Genomic DNA, 20,952 nt, shown 5'->3' on the forward strand with positions numbered 1-20,952 from the left:
ATGCTTTTGTAATGACAGTTCTGTAGCAAAGATTTATTTTTCCCACCAGACAGTAATATAAACATTTCTTTTTGACACAGCACAGTGAAAGATGGGTGCCCTGAGAGCAGACTTCTGCACCCATTTTTAAAACTGCTTCAGTTGAGCAGTAACACCTATCTTATTCCTGAGACAAAACACTGGTTCACTGAGGAATTAAAATATTGAAAAATTCTTTCCAAAAATGTAATACAGTGGAGCTGAATGTACATAAGATGTAAACATACTGAAATAAGTTAAAATCCTATATTCTACACATAAACCATGGCCTGTAATGTGCAAATGAGGATTCTTCGTCCCATAATTTGGCAATAATAAAGCCTAGCTTGGTCTTCTAAATCATATTTGATATAGTGTCATATACTTGGCAGGTAGACAGACAGGTGACTGTTGGTTAGGCCACGCCTCCCTGTAGTTACTGCAGCTGTGCTTATCAAGCTTTCCATTGCAGCGTGGTGCATTTCCAGCTAATGACTGTACTGTGAATGGCTCTTAAATGTGGACACAATGGCTGCATAAGCTGCATGATAAGACGTTAATGATAAAAGACAAGGCAAAAAGTTTGCATCTTCACCAGTTGATGATCAATGCAGTAGACACTGATATAAAGGAGAAGCACTGTTGTGTGTTGTATGGCAGGTATAGATGGTTAGTGCCAGTATTATGATTAAAAATGTTATTTATTGTAACATAACCCATGGTTGGCTAAGGTGGTAACGATAGAAAGCATGTATAGATATAGCCTGAGGTGTAAAATAACATATAATCCCACAGAATAATGTAGTTAGCCAATGATAAGCCCCTAACGTTTGGAGATAAATTTAGGTTACTGCCACTGTTTTTGGTTTTGCAAAGGCTAAAAAAAAAAATACACCACCCTCCAGGAGGAGAAACAGGTGGAGAAATCCAAAGACTGACAGGCCTGCCATGCCTAGTTTTAGCTGCTCAGCTATAATTGGATAATAGCTGTTCAGGGGCGGGGTTTAGCAAATGGTAAACTATCAGTGCTAACTGCTGTTCTCATGTAACAACTTTAAATCAAAGTGTAATTTTAAAAATAAATCAAGCTTTACTTCAGTCACAACTTTGGTATGGGCATTTCAGTCAACGCATAGTCATGTTTACAAAGTCAAATTAAGAATATGTACATGTATTAGCTTTTTGAAAAAGGTGTACATAAACAAACATTAAGATTTGAGAATAGATTCTTAGAAATGTGCCTTCTCCATTTGATTCGTGATTCTGCATACATTATCAGTGCAGCTTGTTTTCCTCACATACACACCTAATTGAGTGGTTTGACTGACCGTTTACTCTTTCTGTGGTCACTTCATTTTCCGGTAACCACGTACTAACAAGACCTGACTGTAGTGCTGATAGTGCACCAGGAGTTCACAGCTGGCAGTTAACACTTACATCACGTGTTGATTTTGTAAGATGTACTGACTGCAGAAGCAGCCATGGCATCTCTGAAAGTATGACATCCTTCTCCGGCTGTGCCGCTGTGGATGTAAGACTCCATGGCTATGTTTAGATGGAATTGTCTGTCTTCAAGCTTCACAGGTGGCCTGCGTGCAAAAGGTGCTGCCTCCTTCGTCTCAAGCATAGTGCTGGCAGACGCTAAAGTTCATCACGCAGGTTGTCTACTGTGCAGAGAGGGGAAATGTAGGACAGACATTAGAAAAATGAACACAGAGGTTAGAAAGAAACCAAATTGACCAAAGAAAATGACTGACCATGCCTTACAGTTTGACTTTTCTGTCTATAAAAATGGACAAACATTGAAGGCACAGAGAATAAATAGCATTTTTCTTTATTAACCTTTTTTATGCTGTGAGGGAGCGGGAGTCTGTTTTTCCTTCGCTGGGTCTCCCTGTTCCTGGACCTGTCTCAGTAGCTGTTTTATCTCATTGTCATATTCAACCCACTCAGGCACAATCCTTGCTGCGGCCATTAGCTTGGGCTCCTTGGTCTTTGGGTTATTGCACTGCAGCAGAGAAGCAGACAAAACATCACTCATGTCGCCAGAGCCACTTTCTCCCAACAAGTCAGATTGTCATGGCCAGCACTGTCTGTGGCAGGCACTTGAACCTAATTTGATTTCCAATTCTGTTAAAAGGACGTTAGCCTATGTCTAGTGTCTGAATTACCAAGTGGTGTCCTATACCACAATGAGACAATGCTTCCTATTTCAGTCTACTGGAGCCTGCCCAGTAATTCTCTAAATTAGTTTAGGAGACTACAGGATTGCTCCTCAGTTGTTTCCTAAATGCCAAGTGCCTCATGGACATCAGTGGCTGGGAGTATGCTCTGACTTTTCAGCGCTGTAGCAGCTGCAGTTCACTATTATAACCACCACAGCTGGAAAAAAAAAAAAAAAGGTGGTATACCAATATTATTCCTCTTATCAGCATGTTTCCACAGGCAAAAGAATGATTCAAGTAAATAATACATACGGATTGCACTATCTTAATAAAAGACACAATTAGATTTGATGATGAATTACTGATTAGCTTCCCCACACTGCATAGACAGATCTAACTGCTCTGACACTCACCAGGTCTATAGTCTTTGCTGTGACTTTGGAGACGTCATCACACCATGTCTCACACCATAGCCACTCCTGAGGAAGAGACTTAATGGCCACCTGGTGGATCATGTTGTTGGGAAGGTCCTAGAAACATTATAAAACAAAATATTTAGGTGTATTAGACATATCGTCACCTTCCTAAAATAATGGCCTAAGTCATGTTTTGACAAAAATGTTTTTTTTGCCTAAATCACCCCCTCATGATGCTGGCCACCTCTGGTAAAATCGCCTGAATCCTCAGTTGAGGGGAACATGCAATTCTACCCCCGGTTGTATAATGGCCTATGTCAAAAGTGTGACTCTTTTGTTGAGTTTTTTGTGTTTCCTGAAAAACCTGAAAAAATGACTTAGGCCATTATTTTAAGAGGGTGTCGATATGATATATGAACAAAATATAGTAGTAGGTGTTTCGAAGAACAAACTCTGCATCATATAATGTAGTGGTGTTATGTCTGACCTGGTCCAGGTTGGACAGACTGTTAGGGTCTTGGCTCAAGGCTTGGTACTGGCCTCGTAATCTGTCCCCTGCTGCGATCTTTCGGAACTTCTTTAAATCTACTACAAACAGAGCGCTGGTTGAAATATGGGAGAAAAGAGAGAGGAGACATAAAAAGCAGGTGTGAGAAAAACCATTTCCTGAATGAGAAAGCCTGTAGGAGTGACTTCGTTTTTTATTTATTTTTTTAAATGACTCAATTTAGATAAAATACCTCAGGCACATGCAGATAATTGTACCTAACGTGGCATATTAATAAACCCAAATGTGTAGACTTGTAATTTCACTCATCCCTTATTAGATTTAAGTCTGCCAGAGGACATTCCCTATCTCATGTTTTCCCTGGGCGCACTGATATGGATCATCTCTCACCCTCGCTGATGTTGTCCTGCACCACAGAGCTGACCAGCATACTGGCATCCTATCAAGTCAATATGGTTTTCTGACTTTGTCCTCTGTCTCATTTCCATCATCATCAGCCAGTGCAGTGGTGAGGTAGAAGTAAAGTAGAAAGTCTCCCTGGCAGCTCTGCCATCTGATCAGCCATCACACTGACAGATGTAGAACTCCATACCTCCAGCAAGGACCTGATTAATAGTCATGACTTCTCTAGCGCTTGATTTAATATGTGTCATGGCTGTATATAATAAATACTAAATACTAGATACTAAAATATAGCTGTTAGAATTGTAACTATAATTGATGAGGTAAAATAGCTTTGAACTTTTTAAATTCAAATAGTGTATGATCCGATATGGTAGAATTCAATATCATTTGATCCCAGCTTGTGCAGGGGAATCTGGGGAGGATCATTTTAATTATCTAACAATCAAGAAACTTCTGGTGGATTAGTTAAATTCTTTTACCTGAATAAGATGATGTTTTAAAACTACACACAAATATAGTATATTATCAGAATTCCTTACCAGGGTTTCAGCGCAGTTGTTGCTGCTATAATACATTTCACAGTTTGCTATGGAAGTGTACCTGATGTGGTATTTTCTGTGTCCCAGATGTGAGGCCCAATAGCCGGTTTTCCAAAAGCGATAGCCTTCCATCTCTCGGCGGCTATCACAAAACGGTGTGAACCCATAAGGAGCACCCTCCAGGTTTAAATCCCTCAACTCCTTCAGATCAGCCCGAACTATCTGAGAGAGAGAGCGAGAACATCGGTAAAGGTAGAGAGGATTGACGACAAACAGTGATGTTTAAAATCTCATCCAATCTTCACACCAGCGCTGAGACTGATCCAGACAACTCTCTCACTTTCAGCCACACAATGACACATTGCTCTTTCCTGTCAGTCCAATTTGATCCTTACCTGGTCGGCATCCACAAAGATGATCTTGTCCACAGCCAAGGGGAACAGAACATCCAGGAAAAGGATCTTGTATCCCCAGATAATGCGTTGCTTCTCAGTCTGCTGGTGGAGCCAACGGGGCCACTTGTACTGCACTAATTCATATTGGAAGTCATACGACTCTGCCATGTGAGATATGGTCTCCTAACCGCATTGAAAACAAAACACCAGTGGTCAAAAAAATCAAATACAAGAGCATGTTTTCTATGTGACTAACCATTTGCAAAATTAGCTAAATTCAATCAGCTATACTGCACTTAAATTTATGCAAAGCATTGTGCAACAGAGTGCTATACTGTGGGATATTTGCCTCTATTACAAACAATTGAGAATTAGATTTATTTGGAGAGGAAAGTGTAAATGCCAGTGTCAGATTAAACAATCTTGCACAGAAGAAAACAGATGATGCTGGTTCCTTTTTGTGGCCTAGCAGAGGGACAGCCATTGACAGGCGGCTATGTTACAAGCGTGAAAAGGCAGATAAGGCAATACAATACAAATGAAACTTTATTCACTAAAGATGCCATTAACATAAAAAATGCAAGTTGTCTGGCTTCACCTCCCTCTGGCATTTTTATTTGCTATTTTTGTGACTCAACAAGTCACAGAGGGCACTGAATGCATTTTCACCCGTGACACACAAAACCTGAGATTAACACATGCCATCACAGAGCCAGGAACAACCTACAGACATTTTCTTTACTTTGTATAAGTAAATCTCTGAAGAACTGGGATCACATCATTTTGAATAAGCAGGAAAAACAGAATGCTCGTCTGTAGTCATGAAGTCAGGAAAGTACCTTGAAAGATGGGGAGAGGTAATTCTTGAGGAACCAGAACTTGACAGGTGTTTTGGTATGCCGAAGGACAGACAGCATCATTATTCTGAAATAGAGACAGAAAGATTGAGAGCTGAGTCCCAGGACTAGAGGACTAAAAGGAATGTAATGTGTAGGACCTGGAAAGTAAGTGTGTGAGAGTGTTTGTGAACTGAACGCGACTCACCTCAGAAAGCGCTCATACAGATGGCCTGAGGCCACAGAAAATATATTTAGAACATCTTCTTTCTTCTTCTCTCCATCATCCTTCTTGGAGCCACCACCCGTGATGCTGTAAATGAGACCATAATACATGAGTCTGCTGTGTTTTGATTGATGCCTGTTTTTCACTTAGTGACAGTAAATCAGCACTAAGCAGGTAGTCACCATGCTTTTGTAAAGCCAGGGGTAATAATAGTTATACCACCCAGCAGAAAACATTTTCAAACAAACCATGCATCACTGCACAGCAAACTGAGGTGCTCTATCTAAATGAAGCAATAGCACAGGGAATGACAATGTTCTGGAAAGATACAATTTTGACATGATTTCAACAGCAGTTCAGTTCTCCTGCTGGCACTCATAATCAACGAGTTACATCAGACACAGACATAAAGGAGAGACTTTATGCTTACATACCTGCATTGCTATTAGAGAGTCCATAACACAGGGTAAAGAATAATGATTCTTTTGTATTAGATCACTTAACTCCTAACCACAGGCACACTGCTAAATTTTAAAAGGGAGCATTATATCATGCAATATAAATTTTGGGTAACGGTAAAAATGAAATAAATACATCAGGCACCATTTTGTGACGCTGCAGAGCACAAAGCGCACTATCCATCAAGTGCAGCATCAACGGTGTGCAATCTTGCCACGCACTTCTTGTTATTTTCATGGCTGGATGCATGTGCCACACCAGCAGTGAATGGCATATAAGTTGCAAAAATGCATTAACAGACATTATAGGTAATTGTGTCAGGGGTTGGTAGCAACAATGCCCAACAATATCAGCTCCTTTTATCCCTTTTAAAGGCAGTGCTGCCATGATGTACGGACAGTTTGGCAATGGTGTGAATAGTATGGAGGAGCTTCTCCCGAGAAGAGACTAATATTCTCCTGTGGGATGTGCAGAGTTGTAAGTAATGGTACAGCAACCTATTCTGCTAAGGGCAGATGATTTTTTTTCATTTTAATTCATAATTCATAGTATAAGTGTGTAAGCTTGTTATTTCATTTGGAATTCTGACATTCCTACAGTTAAAAAAATACACTGTAGCACAGCCAATAACTAGAAAAAAAAGTTAATGAAGTACATTTTTAAGACACATTCAATTAGATTAGGCTATATGCAAAACTAGCTACTAGCTACCTGCCAACTAACAAAGACAGAATTTTTGTAGTTACATAATTAAACCAAACATTGATTAATAGTCATGACTTCTCCAATTAATCATCAAGTTGTATTCAGCAAGAACTGGGGGTGAGATTCAGTTTTTATATCTCTCAACAGTAGTATGCCGGATACATTTGCCTCAAGGGCTGGAATGTTTACTGTTGCTGGGCAACACCGTCAGCTGTGAAAGTACCAACGTAATCATAACCGTAATCATTCAGATTTTCATTGCTAAATATCTATGTTTGATATTCATTGGGATGAGTCTGCGAGCAGTTTGGTAGGTTTAAGACGGGATCTGTGAACCCCTCACATTACCAGATAATCTGGGCCGAACATTAGTACTGACCAAGGTCCCAGACCAGTTTTCCTCCAGTTGTCAGGAAGGGGTGAACTGGGGTCAAATTGGCCTAAAACTGAAGTCTGAATCTGACTTTAGAAACACATGGTTGCCCTGGTAATCTGGTGTTGTAGGGTGGGAATGAAGAGAAAGAACTTGTGAAAATGGATGGTCCTGAGGGTTAAGTAGTTAAGTAATTAAAAGAGAGAGAAGTTTCAGTTGTCAACATGGAGCTAAATAAATTGTGTGCGTTTGTCCTGAGGATGTTAACATCTCCAATCCTGTTAATTTGCACCGCATAAACTCGTGCAATGACTTGTCAATTAACTGATTAGCAGATAATAGAAAATCCATCAACAATTATTATAAATCATAGTTTAAGTCATTTCTCACGCAAAAATGTCAAATCATACAACAGTTAGTGCTCTGTAAACACACACCTGTGACTGCATTACATCAGTATTACTGTGCCAAACTAATTGTTTCAAAAATGTCAGACACTGATGTGAATTCTTATTTACTGGGTGGGCTAAACGTGGATAAGTGGTGGAAAAGACAGGATAGAAGTGAAATCCTGCAATCTTACTGGTTCCCAAACTATAACAAGAGAAGACGCTGGAGCAATATCCACTGTAGCACCATGCAATTAAAAAGGCACCTGTCCAAAAACACCTGTACCAGCAAAGAGGAGTGCTATAATAATGGAGCATTACTTCAATAATTGCAATTACAGGCGATATACAGATATATGTTTATCATCTTTAAGTGAGCTTTCCACTGCGTCTGTGTGTTGCTGCATCTGTGTGTTGCTTGGCAACCATTCCACTAAATGTCGCTGAGGAGCTACATTTCTTGGTGGAAGAATGATTATTTGTTAAAAAATAAATTACTGAACTTTTTAATTTGTGTGTTTATTTTATGATAGCTTACAAAATATATGTAGTAATCATTTTATAAAAGCAATAAGCCACACAACACTGTGGTTTTCAGTGATTTTAGAACAACTAATGGGGTTTTTAGGTTTTTAGACCTGACAACACTCCTTAGTTGTTCTAGTTGCTGTAAACCACAGCCTGTTGCGGCTTTATTTGTTACTCCGAGTTTCTCTGAAGACAGATTAGGAAAACATGAAAAAGGAGAGTTGTGTGATTTTGGGGAGTAATTCACTAATTAAAGTGATGACAATAGTATAGGAACAGGGTGCAGAGTGAAATTCTTGCCCAGGTACAAACACATGGAAGGTAGACAGCCTGAAATGTGGTAAAACCCTCACCGCCCACTGTGGTGTATGCCAAGCCTCCTAAATACCAAACCACCAAGCAAGGAAAAACACTCACTGTGCCTAAGGGAAAGAAAATGGCAAACAGTGTGCAGACATAAAGATAGTGCCAATCAAGTCAGCCCTTTACCTTTCAGTCTGAATTAACCTATTAATTAATTTAGAAAAAATTGGTTAACAAATACATGAGTAAAACTTTTTTTTTATGTTGAGATAACAGTACAGACGAGAGGAAATTCCAAAGGACTCTCTCCACACTTGTGAACGCACCAACATACCCCAACTGCTATTAAAGAGCAGTGGCTCATGATGCAAGGCACATTTAGCGGACAGAAATCAGGACTTGTGCTGGAGGGTAGATGTGTCTGCAGTCAAACTGTGTGTCCTTGTCTGAAACAGACTGCTGATGAGGGAAGGAGTGTCTCTCCCACATTCAATCACAACCACAGCTATGGCCCTGAGGCTCCAGGAAGATACCAGTGAGTGAGAGGGAGGTGTGAAGGGAGGGGAGGGAGCATAATGTTTGTCTCCACATGTCCTCTAAAACCAACTCTCTGGCACACACATGCAAGAGTCTGACTGGTAAGCAAGTCACAACCATACAACACAACACTTTTATTTCCCATTAAATTGTCATTTCTTGCCTGTCATTCTGAAAACATTTTGTGCATTTCTCTCCCTGAACTTCACCAAATATCCTCCTAAAATCAAAGCATTGCTTTCTGTCATTGATGAATTGGCTTCTGGGGAGTCACCACACATCTGTGGGGTCTGCGGATACTGAATGTCTGTCATGACTAAGCCAGCCATTATGAAGGGCCTCCACCACAACAGTGGGGCCCCCCAGATAAGCAGCTTTAGAGGGTCAGGTGAGAGCCGGTTTGGCTGACTCACCCGAGATAATCTCGACCTCTGGAAGGATCCATAGAGCTCTGAATAAATCCTGAGCAGTGGACAGCACTAACCAAACAGAACTCTAATTCTGTAGATTGAGCATGATCGTTCTCTAACATCTGTGTGGAGATCATCAAGAAATCAACATCAAGTCGCGAGCAAGACAGTGGACAAAAAGGCCGAAAGAGATATTGTTGATGTATAGTACATGTGTTTTTTTTTAAAACACCCATACTGAAACCAGCAGACACGAAGCCACAGACAGAACCACTCTGATCTTTGCCAGATGTAATGAAATTCTCTCTGGGTGTTCTTGATATATCAGATTCAGATTCACAATAACATGAGGTGACCATGACCTTGAATTTTGACCTTTGCAAACCAAAATCTAATCAATTCATCTTTGAGTCCAAGTGAATATTTGTGCCAAATTTGAAGGCATTCCCTCAAAGCGTTACTGAGTTATCGTGTTCACAAGAATGGGATGGATGCACGGACGACTGGAAGGACAGACATCCTGAAAACATAATGCCTCCGGCCCTGGCTGTCGACTGTGCAAGGGCCCCATCTAACACTCTTCACTGAAGAGCATATGACTACTTGGGGCGAGGTGGCTTTTACTGCACCCTCCACCTGAAGTCTGAATAAGTCCCTCAGGTAACATAACCAATGACAGTCTTTCACACCCTGTGTGGCCCTGATGTTTCTGATTTCTAACAGCAGCATAAAGGAGATTAAACCCTCAGAGTTCCCCAGGCTGAAAGTAGCAAGAGAGGACAACTTTCCTTCATCTTACTCACAGCCAAAGAAGAGAGCAAGAGAAAAAGCACAAAAGAATGAAATCATAAAACAAACGTGTAAGAACAAAGATGTAGGAAAGAAAGAAAGAGAGAACAAGAAAGAATCTATTTTCAGTCAGTCTCAGTATTGCTCAACAGAGAACATGATCATATGTAAAAACTCTGTCCCTCAGACTTGCTGATGCTTGCTGATGGATGGATCCGCCTCACTAATTCTTCAGAGGTGTTAAATTAATACATGGCCTTCACTGCCACCCTTTACAATTTAATCCCTCAAAGCATTCCGAGGTTACAAATGAGGTAATGGGTATTAAATACACCTTTACTTTCAAACCACCAACATTTTGTAAGATCACAGGCCAAGGTCCACACAGTGTCTATGCTGAAATATTCAGACCCTTTTACCTTCGCAAAACCTAGCATTATTAACGTGTTGTGCAGCCATTTCTGGGACTATGAAAAACCAGCCCTGTGAAAAACCAGTCTATTCTAAAATATTTTCTTATGAAGCTTCAACTTTCAAACAAGTAGATATTGTTTTAACATTGTGTATCATTTGACTATATTGTATTTGTTGGTTTTCAACAATGCTTTGATGCGTCTGCCTTTTAATTAGTCGTCATTCCAAACTTGAGTTGAGACCAGCTGCCTCCACTCGAAGTTAATGGGAGGATGTTGAGGTTAGACTCTCCAGAGCAATTTTATTTACACAGGAGCGGGTGGACAAAGAATGTATAAGCAGAGCATGGGACATATGGTTAAACCTTTTTGCTCAACATGATGAGTGGCTTTTAAGGCTTAAGATTTATGAACTCCTGTTTTGAAAGGAGGGTACATTGGAATCATGCCAGTAGAAAGTACTGTCCTCCCTCCAAACGCCGTCAAATTTAAGTTAATTTTAGATTCATGCATCACAGGCACTTAAGGAACAATTATGTCTCTTGAAACCATCTTATTTATCCTTTCGTTTAACCTTTTAATGTTATAAATATTTTTATTACTCAAATGCAAGCATACCATGGGAAATGGTCTTAAGATTAGATTCAATTATAAATCTATTCATCCATCTATCCAACCTCTTTCAGCTTCTTATCTGGTCCTGGTCGAGGCAGAGACAGGCTATATGGGGTAGCTCAAATGTTGTTCTCCCCAACGACATCCTAGAGTTCCTAATTAGCAGATGCCGAAGCCGGGAGGGATTTGTAATCTCCTCAACTTGTTCTGGGTCTGCCTCAGGGTATGCTCCCAGTTGGAAAAGCCTAGAATACCTCTACAGGACGTGTCCAGGAAGTATCCTGCTCAAACAGCCGGACCACCTGAATTAGCTTATTTCAACATGGAGGAGCAGTGATTCTACTCCGAGGCCCTCAGAAGGTCCCTGTGCGTGAGCCCACCAAGAATGTGCTCGATCTATTGCTGAGAATACGGACATAGCTCCAACTCCAATTACACAAGGGCCAGATGGCTCACACCAACAGCAAGATACACCCCAATATACATGGCCATAGCTCTACCAATGTCCACAAATGATATGTAGACTGGAGCAAACTCCAATATTGGATAGGTTTTAGGAGAGTAAAGAGCTGGTCCATGGTTCCATGACTAGGACAGAGCCTGTACTGCTCCTACGGTATGCAAGGTCCAGCAATGAGTTTGCACCATCCTTTCACTGCTGGGGGATTCTAGTGTCAAAGACATGGCAATTGCAGTTGCCAATTGAACTACAAAGTCAATCATGCATCTTTGGTCTAAGGTTTCTCTGATGTCAGGTATATTTAAAGTGTTACCCATATGAACACTCTGGGATTCATAGGTGGTGCCTCTTCCAGGGCCTCAAATAGAGACTCAAATAAGGCAATGTACTCTAAATGGCTATTCATAGGTACAAATAGGGTCATAGGTACAGACCTCATAAAATGGTCCTCCTGTTCATCAGGGAAAACTTTAACACAGAACTGTTTAGCCAAGGGCTCAAAAGTATCCCCACATCGAGCTGGCCCACCTCAGCTCCAGGAGGACAGACAGTCTAGCCCCTACTCAAGATTATGGTTCCAGTGCTTGTGCTCTGTGGCAAGACAAGCTAAGATTTATCTAATTGGTAGTGCTCAACTTTCTGCCCTTGTTCTGGTTCCTTTTCCAAGTTCCAAGAACTTAGGCAGCCATCTTTACCTGCAGTCTGATCAGTAACACATCATAGTTGATGATAAATTCAAGAGCACAGATTTTTAATTCCAGCACATGTAAGGCAATACAGGCTACAACACTGCCTGGGGTGTTGCTGAAATGACCACATAAATAAATAAATAAATGCAATAAGAACATGAACATGGAAATGGAAATATGATATCTAAACACATCTCTAAAATATTAACATATCCTGCTAGAGAATAACATGAAGTCATTCGGATTCATTACAAAACTCAGAGCAGTATCGCAGTTGAAAGCAACCAATAAACACTGCATGCTAATGAGTATGACGAAGAAGTTTTAGGTGTTAAATGGGTTGCAGCAACACTGCCTACCTTTTCTCAAAAGAGCTCCAAACACTTCATACAGCAAGCATTAAGTGAGGAGACAGGATCACACAGTTAGGAGTTGTTGAGGGAAAACACACAAATGCACACACACACATACCTACAGAAGCACATATTTTTTGCAAGACTAGATCTTACAGCATAATATTGCAGTCTGGATCCAGGGGAGGAATAAGATCTCCTGAAACCGCAATGTATAATTGACAAACAGAAGGCACATCAACAAACCCACCAATCAATGAGCTCACAGTTACTGCCAGTCAGCTGCGGGTGGTTTCTAAAACCAACCAGATTTTAGCTATATGTGAGGAAAGTTTACACACCTTGCTATGGAGTCCCATATGCCTTTGCTTTCACTAGTTTCACTTAAAAGATCTTCATTGATTTTATCTGCCTTTTTCTGCACCTACAATGAGAAAGGAGACACAAAACAATGATGCTCCTACTGGTTTTTATCACAGACTGTGTAAAATCATTTCAGCATCCTCGATTTGTGACCTGTGACTGAAATGCACATCATAGAAAACCGCAGAAGAGTATTTTACTGTAAATTCAATAAAGTTCACTGCTATGAAGCGTTTAATCTGCATGTGAATAGCACTCACTCTGACTTTGATGATCTTACTGTGGAAACTGTTCAGCACAACTCTAACATCACCAGCATCAGCAGGGGAATCGGTTCCGTCGTGCCTGAAAAAGTGGATAAAGAGTGAAAAAGTGACTACCATCACTAAGAGTAAAAATCAATTATGAAATCTCAACAATGGGTCTGTAGTTGGTTAGTCTAACACAGGTGAAACCCCCACATGGAGACTGAAATTTAGCAATCTACACATTTTAGTGCTGCCTAGATGATATAGCCTTATATAATCTAGCCATAGACTTTTGAACAAGAAATCAGTGAAAGATTAAATCTGGCAAGCTACTCAATTGGCTTTGGATAGGAATCAGCGCTGTCATTTTTCACCAGTGTATGTGTTTGATTGACAGATGAGCCTGCAGGGGCACAGAGATACGATGTAAACAAACTTGAGCTGGTAACTGTAGTCTACAAGCTGAGGACAGACACCATTTAGCAGTGGATTTGAAGAATTATAACCAGACCATTTAGCATTTAAACCAACCATTGCTGATATTTGCAGTTATGTTTATAAACTGTTCAGCGTGATACAGTTTACTATACCTTCAGGCCAACAACTATATTACCATTTATTAAAATGCTTATATAATGTAAACTATCATAGAACTACTCAACCAATCAGTCTGACTTATAATTGGATGTTAATAGTGTGCTTGAGGCCACCACTTAAATAAGGTTGGATCACATGTTTTAGTCATGGCAAGAGTACAAGAAAGATACACAGTGTAGACTGCTCTATGAAGGAGACAACAGCAGCTAATGGACAGACCATTGACAGAGAGTGAGAGCACACACTTAAAGGCGGATACTGGGAGAACTGCCAGAGTCACACTCTGAACCATATTCATTACCCTCCATCACCATTAGGAATCACCTTACCATTATTTTATCCATCACTGCTACCCAGCTATGCTGTATATACTGGTAGATTTAATGAGAAAGTCTGTACAGTATTGACTGCGTAACACTGGCCTCTCACTGTAATTGTTTTAGGACTGATTTGTCCAGTGGCAAATGTGTTTTGGCAGGCAGGATCTGCAGGGTCTGATGGTGAAACACCCGAGAGCAAACTTCAGGCAGAGATGAGCAATAGGCTATGATGCACATTATGACCCCAATGCTTACTAAAGGCAAAAAACTAACCTTGATAAATGCCCCCTCCTCATTTGGCCCAAAGTGCATCCCCCCTATGTTCAAGTGCTGCTTGTGCTTTGCCCCCTCTGCTGTCACCGGTGCAACTCAGCCTTTAGGGCTTGTGTTAGAAAGCACCAGAGATCAATCTGTATCCCTGCTCTGAGGAGAGGAGAGCTAGCCATCTCATTCATCGTTGTCAGGGCGAGGCGCAGTGGCAGCACAGAGGAAAACGCAGGCTCTGGGACTGGAGAGCACAGACACTCCCACTAGACTCTGATCGGCCACCTAACCAGAGCAGAGTGCCGCTAACCACAAGAATAATGACACTGCCAAGGTGAAAAATGACATCACCTCTTAGCTTCACCTGGAGGATTGGGGAATAAATCTTGGTTGTCTGATATGATTCCAGGGGAACCAAGGGCTGTACGTGTCCTAAATCTTATGTGAGGATAGCCAGAGAGAACAATATCTGTGGTTGTAGGGACATCTAGTATGGTGCACTACAGCTGCGTATGCGGACTCACATACATGGTTGCTATTATTGCAACTTAAATGTGAGGGATTATTGTTCTCTGATATGTTAAATAGAAATGATACAATAGGGTACAAGTTCCTTTGATAAATACGAATTTGATTTGCTTTAGATCAGATTAAAAAGTGCCACAGTACATTTTAATTAAAGTAAAACTGCAGAATGCAAGACACTGAATATGGCTGCAATTAAGGTGGTTAAAGCACATAACACATAACTGTAAAAATCCACTGTTTGACTGGTAGAGGGGGCCTTTGATGCATGCCATAACCTCTCTCTGTTTCCTGTTATTCTCTACATTGACTGAAAAATAAAGGCAAAATGCCAAAAATAATCTTTAAAAAAAGAATATAAAAGCATTGAAAATTGCTTTTTTTTTTTTTTTTTTTTTAGAAAATTTATCAAACCAACCAAAGCACAATACTGTTTCTATTCATCCAGGGAAATTAGACAACGCCAACGCACTCCGTCTAGTATATGCAGCCTCTGACACCTACGCCGTCCTAACTAAAACACATTCTGCTGCTGATATTCTGCAGTCTGAGGTGGATGGCATGGCAGGTGACCAGCTGAATCATCCCTCCACGCCGTCTTCTCTTTAATAGCACCCCTTTCCTCCTACCTGTCTCTCTCCCCTCTGCGCTGAGCAGAACTCCCTGCACTCATCAAAACCTTGAGCTGCTACAGTGTCAGCAGCTCTCCATGTTACCATAGTGATGGGTTTCATAGCTACCGGTATGAAATGAAGAGGTAGCTGAGAACAACCTTGATGCTGAGCTACTGATGAAGTCACCTAATTAGCATCATTATCTAACTTTGTTTTCAGTATCTGTAAGGGACATGATAGGAAAGACTACAATGGCATAAAAAAGCCACTGGTAAATACTCACGTGAGAACCTGATAGATATCCTGTGATCTTCCTTCACGTAATCTTAGGATCCAGGCACCAGGATTTGCTTTCAGCTGGAAATATCCCTGTTGTTGTTGAAAAGGTATTTATGGAATGCAATCAACAAGAAATACATTCCACACTTGTCATCTATCTAACAATGCAAGAAAACTATCCTAGTAACTCTGATATGGAAGAGAAAGGCTACTGACCAGGTTAGCCATGACAATAGTGTCATACATGAGCGGGTCTAGACTCATGCCCAGTGTAAACTGCAGTCCACGGGGAGGCTGACCAGTTGACAGGTCAAAGCAGTGGCCTTCCAGCAAAAGGTGTTCCAGTTCATACTCCGCCGCCACAACACCACTCACCTTGAGCAAAACCGCAAGTTGCAGAGGAGAAATCAGTAGGGGGAATGATTAATACAAAGCATCTGGACTCTACTTAACGGGTGAGAATGATAGGACTGACTAAGGAGCAGGGTACCTCCTGCAGGTGGATGTTATCCAAGTCATGGGGGCTGCGCACTGCCTGCACCATCCAGCTCTCTGGTGTGATCATATTCAGGGTGAGGAGTGGAGATTCTGGGAGCTCCATGAAGCGGGCAACTGGTCCTGGAGACACTGTGTCGTTGGCCAAGAAACCCACATCAGACTCCAAGACAAAGCGGTAAAAGCTGCAAAGACAAAGAGAGATGATCAAAATGCTTGCCAACTAACTGCAAATTAACATAATATCTAACAACAGAGTAAATAACTGAAAGACCTAAAAATGTTGCAGGACTTTTTGCTACCAGTCTGAAACAACAAATCCATCTAACAAACACTCTGTGCTCTTCAGGAAGCATTAAAATGATGACATGTTGTGCAATACTCTCTTTTCTAGGGCAGGAGAGATGGGCTCTATTGTGACAGTTGGGTATATACAATCTCTTCAAAGTTAGGAATCTAATACTATTACTGCCAGTGTTCTTGCTTCGCCAATAACAGAAATATGTGCAGCGGTCTGTGTAACAAAATTGCTCCCTTTCTCCATTATTACCCAGAGTTGTCGCAGAGGCCAGCTTCAGGCTAATCTTAATGCTAATTGCTTTTCTTGAGTGCACCCTCTGACACCAAGGAGTCATAATGAGAGTCGATAACGTTGCAGATGATAAACATTACCGCTTCTAATTCTTTTTATTTAGAATGCCTTCTCGTCCTCAAAAAATACGTCACATTTTTTTTTTTTTTTTAATCCACAGGAAGATATCTCAAGATTTAATTTGCGCCACAGCAGCCATCTTTCTGTAGACCAGAACAGAGTGGTTAAACAAGGGCTGTTGACCCCAGGGTGAGATGGGAGCTGCTACCACAGCACAGGAAGGTGGTGGGGGAAAGGTTGTAGTTAAGGAGGAGAAACCCAGTACACCAGGGGAAACACACTGTCTTCATTTGACTGGTTTCTATTTTGTGAGATGACCAATTCTCCACAAGAAGAAACGTGAGACAAAGAAGATGAGCAGCCCTGTGGCCTCAGTCTCACCATAATGAGAAGCAGAACAGTGAGTAAAATGAACCCAATGACACAGAAGAGGATCCATGTGCACCCACTGACAGCAGTATCTCCAAGGGTGGGCTGGAGGATTATCAAGCTTATAGATCTACAAGAGACACGAAGCAGGGAAGATGTAACCTTTACGATTAAGAACCTCATCTGCTTGTTTTAAGATGGACATCATTATCAGGATGTTTATGATGAAATCCGAAAAACTGAACAGCGCTCCATTGCCCCGTCTCAATGTTTGTTTATTTTTTAATGCCATTTTGTCATTTAAAAGGGCATTCATTCCCCAAAGTAGAAGTTTCTTAGGCCTGGCCAGGTGTTCAGATTTCTGGCTTTTAAAAGTCTGTACTCTTTCTCAGGTACTCAGATTATTAGTGGTTAAATATGAGAATGGTGCTTTAAGAAATCAAGCAGAAAAACAAAACATTTCATTTACAAAGGCTAATAACATGAAATGTATCTGCATTGTATTGGAATCGTGGACTAGCTAGTTGATTGCGGACATCCAGCTTATTTGTCTCTCATGTGAAAATATGTAGCCATGTGTCAATTACAGGTAGTTGTCACTCAGGGGGACAGGAGAGTGATGGGTTGGGAAGAGAGGGGGCTTTTGAGTGATTTGTGGGGGGAGAGTTATTTCTATCAATTCCATTCCAGCTGATACCTAACAGCGGTTAATAAAGGTTATACTGTAAATTGTCCCTCCAAAGTGAGCATAAACGTCCTGAAAATTTTCCATTTGGTACTAAGAAAAAAAACAAAAAAAACATTTGAGCTATTTCAGTTCACTACCTCTACAAATGACTCAACTTGTTATGGAACAAATCAAAAGAGAAAACATCCCAAATTACATAATGACTAACATCCATGCAGTGGTGTAAATGTTAATGGCCAATTTCAACCTTTCATTTGTTGTTGTTTATTTCTTATTTTGTTGTTTTTACTGCATGGCTTGAGCTGCAACTGTGCAAGCTGTAAGCAATTTAACCAGAGATGCGAGGGGAGGCCCAAAGCAATAAGGTGGTGTTATTAAGCAGATTGCATCTGTGCAGTATAATCTTACAAAGGGAAGGAGCGAGGCAGAGATGCTAAGTCTGCAGTGGTCAGAGGATACACAAACAAGCCAAACAGGAAAATTTAATTACTGTTGGAGCTAGAGCTTACCTCTTGAGGGGCATCTCGGACAACTTGGCCCGGCAATTCATAAACACCTGCAGTCTCACATTGACCACTTGACTGAGCACCTGCAAGAGTCACAGAAGAAGAGACCAAGCTAGAAATCACGAGCAAAGTAGATAAAAACCAGCAGAGGGGCCACGAGTACAGGCCACAGGATATGAGCCATACACTGAGCAAACGACTGAAGGTAGCTTATAGTTTTACTGCCCATTAATCTTACTATACCGAGTTTATGAGGATTCACAAATGGCATAGCACAGACATTCTTGCATAACATCTTTCATGATATAACAGTGGTCAAAAAAAAAAAAAATGAGTAGTTACAGGCGCAGTGAGCTGACTTTTTTGTGACCAGCTGTGATGTTGATATGCGGGCATCATACTTTTCTACTGCATCCTGCCATAGACTACTGAAAAGTGTACACTGCAAACAACGGCTACTGAAGATGCCTCTCTTGCTGGCTGTGTGTAAAGGCATGGTGAGTCATATTTTCATATTCACCCAAGTCAAATTCTTCACCACAGAAAGCCTCCAGCAAGATGCTGCAGACGGCTAGTGGGATTCAGTGAAACTAAGCCCACTGAGGAAAATGTTTGAAATAACCCTATCTGGTCAAACAAAAACTAAGCATACTTGTTTTAGCACACAAAGAATGGTCAGGATATCAACAAAGGTACAGTATCTTTCAGAATCAATAAAGTGCAAAAAAGAATACAACCATGAAACATTTAACCATATAAGAATGGGAAAAAGTGTGCTTTGCATTTCTGTACCCTCCATTTCTATGCAAATGATTTTAGGGTGTTCTTGGTGTATTAAGAATCAATGGAGAAAAGGGAAGAATATAGCTCACAATGAGCAGAGAGGACATCTTCTGTGCCTCTCTAGTGAGGGGGTCGACGATGGCCACCACATCATAGAACACCTCGTTTTCACGCGGGGAGAGATGGAGCATACTGAGGAGGAGAACAGCACACCAAAGCAAATTCAGCAACACAAGGTTATACAACACTTATTCAGCAGAACTGCAAATCAGAAGATTCGCCTTTCTGCGCTGCTTGAAATGATGGTGTAGCAATTTTCAGATCCATTATAACAAAAGCAGAGTGAGACTGCAGAGCCAAGAGGACAGCAGTAACAGGAGGAAAAAAAAAAAAAAAACCTTGCCCACCTGTGGCTGTCTTTGATAAAGTGGACATCCCTCCTGACCTCTCCTTTGGGAGCTGCAGTTAAGAGGGCATCAACTTTCATGACTAAGTCACTGGCACTGAGGGAAAAGAGGTGTAGCAGGGTCAGTCCATCATTTATTAATGATACATGTTAGGGGAGATGTCAAACAGAGCTCACACAATGTGATCTCCAGTTGTTAACAAGGTATCCTCATAAATCAGTCAAGGCCATCATCAAACTGAGAAAATGATACTGTCATCCTTGCAGAATTTAGTTTCATAGCGTACAGTGGCTTCAGAAAGCACTCAGACGGCTTAACTTTTTCCACACCTTAAAATTACCATTTTTGCCTATCAACCTATACTCTCAATAATCCATTTTGACAAAGTGAAAACATGATTTAAAAACTGTTTTAAAAATCAAGAACTGAAATGTCTCATTTATAGAGGTTTTCAGACCCTTAATTCAGTACTTTGTAGGCGCCCCTTTGGCAACAATTACAGCTTTGACTCTTGTTGGGTAAGTCTCTACAAGCTTCTCACACCTGGATTTGTTCAGTTTATCCCATTCTTCCTGGCGGATTCTCTCACGCTCTGTCAGACTGGATGGGAAGCATCTGTGAACTGCTACATTGATGTTCTACGGTGTTTAAGTCTGGGCTTTGGCTGGGGCCCCGCAAGGACAGTCAGAGACTTGTCCCTAAGCCACTCCAACATTGTTGTGGCTGCGTGCTTCAGTCATTGTTGTCCTGAAAGGTGAGCCGTCGCAACAGTCTCAGATCACTTGCACTCTGGAGCAGGTTTTCTTTTGAGGAGCTCTCCGTATTTAGCTGCTTGCATCTTTCCCTTAATTCTGACCAGACTGCCTGTCCTTGCCACTGAGAAGAAGGTTCTCAAGGAAAATGAAAGGAAACAGAATGCACAGACTACACTTTGGAGTGCCACAGCAAAGGGTCTGTATATTTTGTAAATAAGAGATTTCAGTTTTTGATTTTTATTAAATTTGCTAAAATTCTAAAGAGTTTAAAAGGATGTAAAAACGTCCATTAGAGACAGATAAAGGGAATGGGAAGGACATTTTGTGTAAAAATAAAAAGGCTCAAAACAAACAAACATACTGCTTTGGCTTCATCCCCATCTGTTTAACTCTGGCTTTGACTTTCTCTGCAGAACCACTCAGTGTAATCTTCTCCAGCAAATGGAAATCCTCCACAGTGAATTCTTCCTGCTCCTCAAACGGACCAAGGATCTAACATGGAGAAAATAATGCAGTCAGAACACGACTTTTCCAATTCATATCTCAGCATGTATTA

The 20,952-nt window shown here is 41.0% G+C and overlaps 1 protein-coding gene across 6 annotated transcripts in view; it reads right to left on the reverse strand.

Moving 5' to 3' along the window:
• Positions 1–12: 12 nt before the first annotated feature.
• The window catches only part of uggt2 (UDP-glucose glycoprotein glucosyltransferase 2), a 42,510-nt gene continuing 21,570 nt past the window's right edge, over positions 13–20,952 (reverse strand). For 3 of the 6 annotated variants that reach the window (XM_056388999.1, XM_056389000.1, XM_056388998.1), the window contains exons 24-41: positions 20,758–20,888; positions 19,642–19,737; positions 19,324–19,426; positions 18,455–18,534; positions 16,232–16,421; positions 15,958–16,116; positions 15,746–15,831; positions 13,155–13,239; positions 12,873–12,955; positions 12,538–12,561; positions 5,491–5,595; positions 5,286–5,370; positions 4,447–4,629; positions 4,113–4,273; positions 3,087–3,201; positions 2,597–2,713; positions 1,861–2,026; positions 13–1,685 (exon numbers count right to left, since the gene is read on the reverse strand). In XM_056388999.1, the coding sequence (XP_056244974.1) occupies positions 1,660–1,685; positions 1,861–2,026; positions 2,597–2,713; positions 3,087–3,201; positions 4,113–4,273; positions 4,447–4,629; positions 5,286–5,370; positions 5,491–5,595; positions 12,538–12,561; positions 12,873–12,955; positions 13,155–13,239; positions 15,746–15,831; positions 15,958–16,116; positions 16,232–16,421; positions 18,455–18,534; positions 19,324–19,426; positions 19,642–19,737; positions 20,758–20,888 (1,995 nt within the window). In that variant the 3' untranslated portion in view covers positions 13–1,659. The remainder of the gene's footprint in view (positions 1,686–1,860; positions 2,027–2,596; positions 2,714–3,086; positions 3,202–4,112; positions 4,274–4,446; positions 4,630–5,285; positions 5,371–5,490; positions 5,596–12,537; positions 12,562–12,872; positions 12,956–13,154; positions 13,240–15,745; positions 15,832–15,957; positions 16,117–16,231; positions 16,422–18,454; positions 18,535–19,323; positions 19,427–19,641; positions 19,738–20,757; positions 20,889–20,952) is intronic. The other 3 variants (XM_056389003.1, XM_056389004.1, XM_056389001.1) reach the window with 2 other exon arrangements.

The sequence above is a fragment of the Seriola aureovittata genome, chromosome 11 (genome assembly GCF_021018895.1).
Source record: "Seriola aureovittata isolate HTS-2021-v1 ecotype China chromosome 11, ASM2101889v1, whole genome shotgun sequence".
Classification (NCBI taxonomy): domain Eukaryota; kingdom Metazoa; phylum Chordata; class Actinopteri; order Carangiformes; family Carangidae; genus Seriola; species Seriola aureovittata.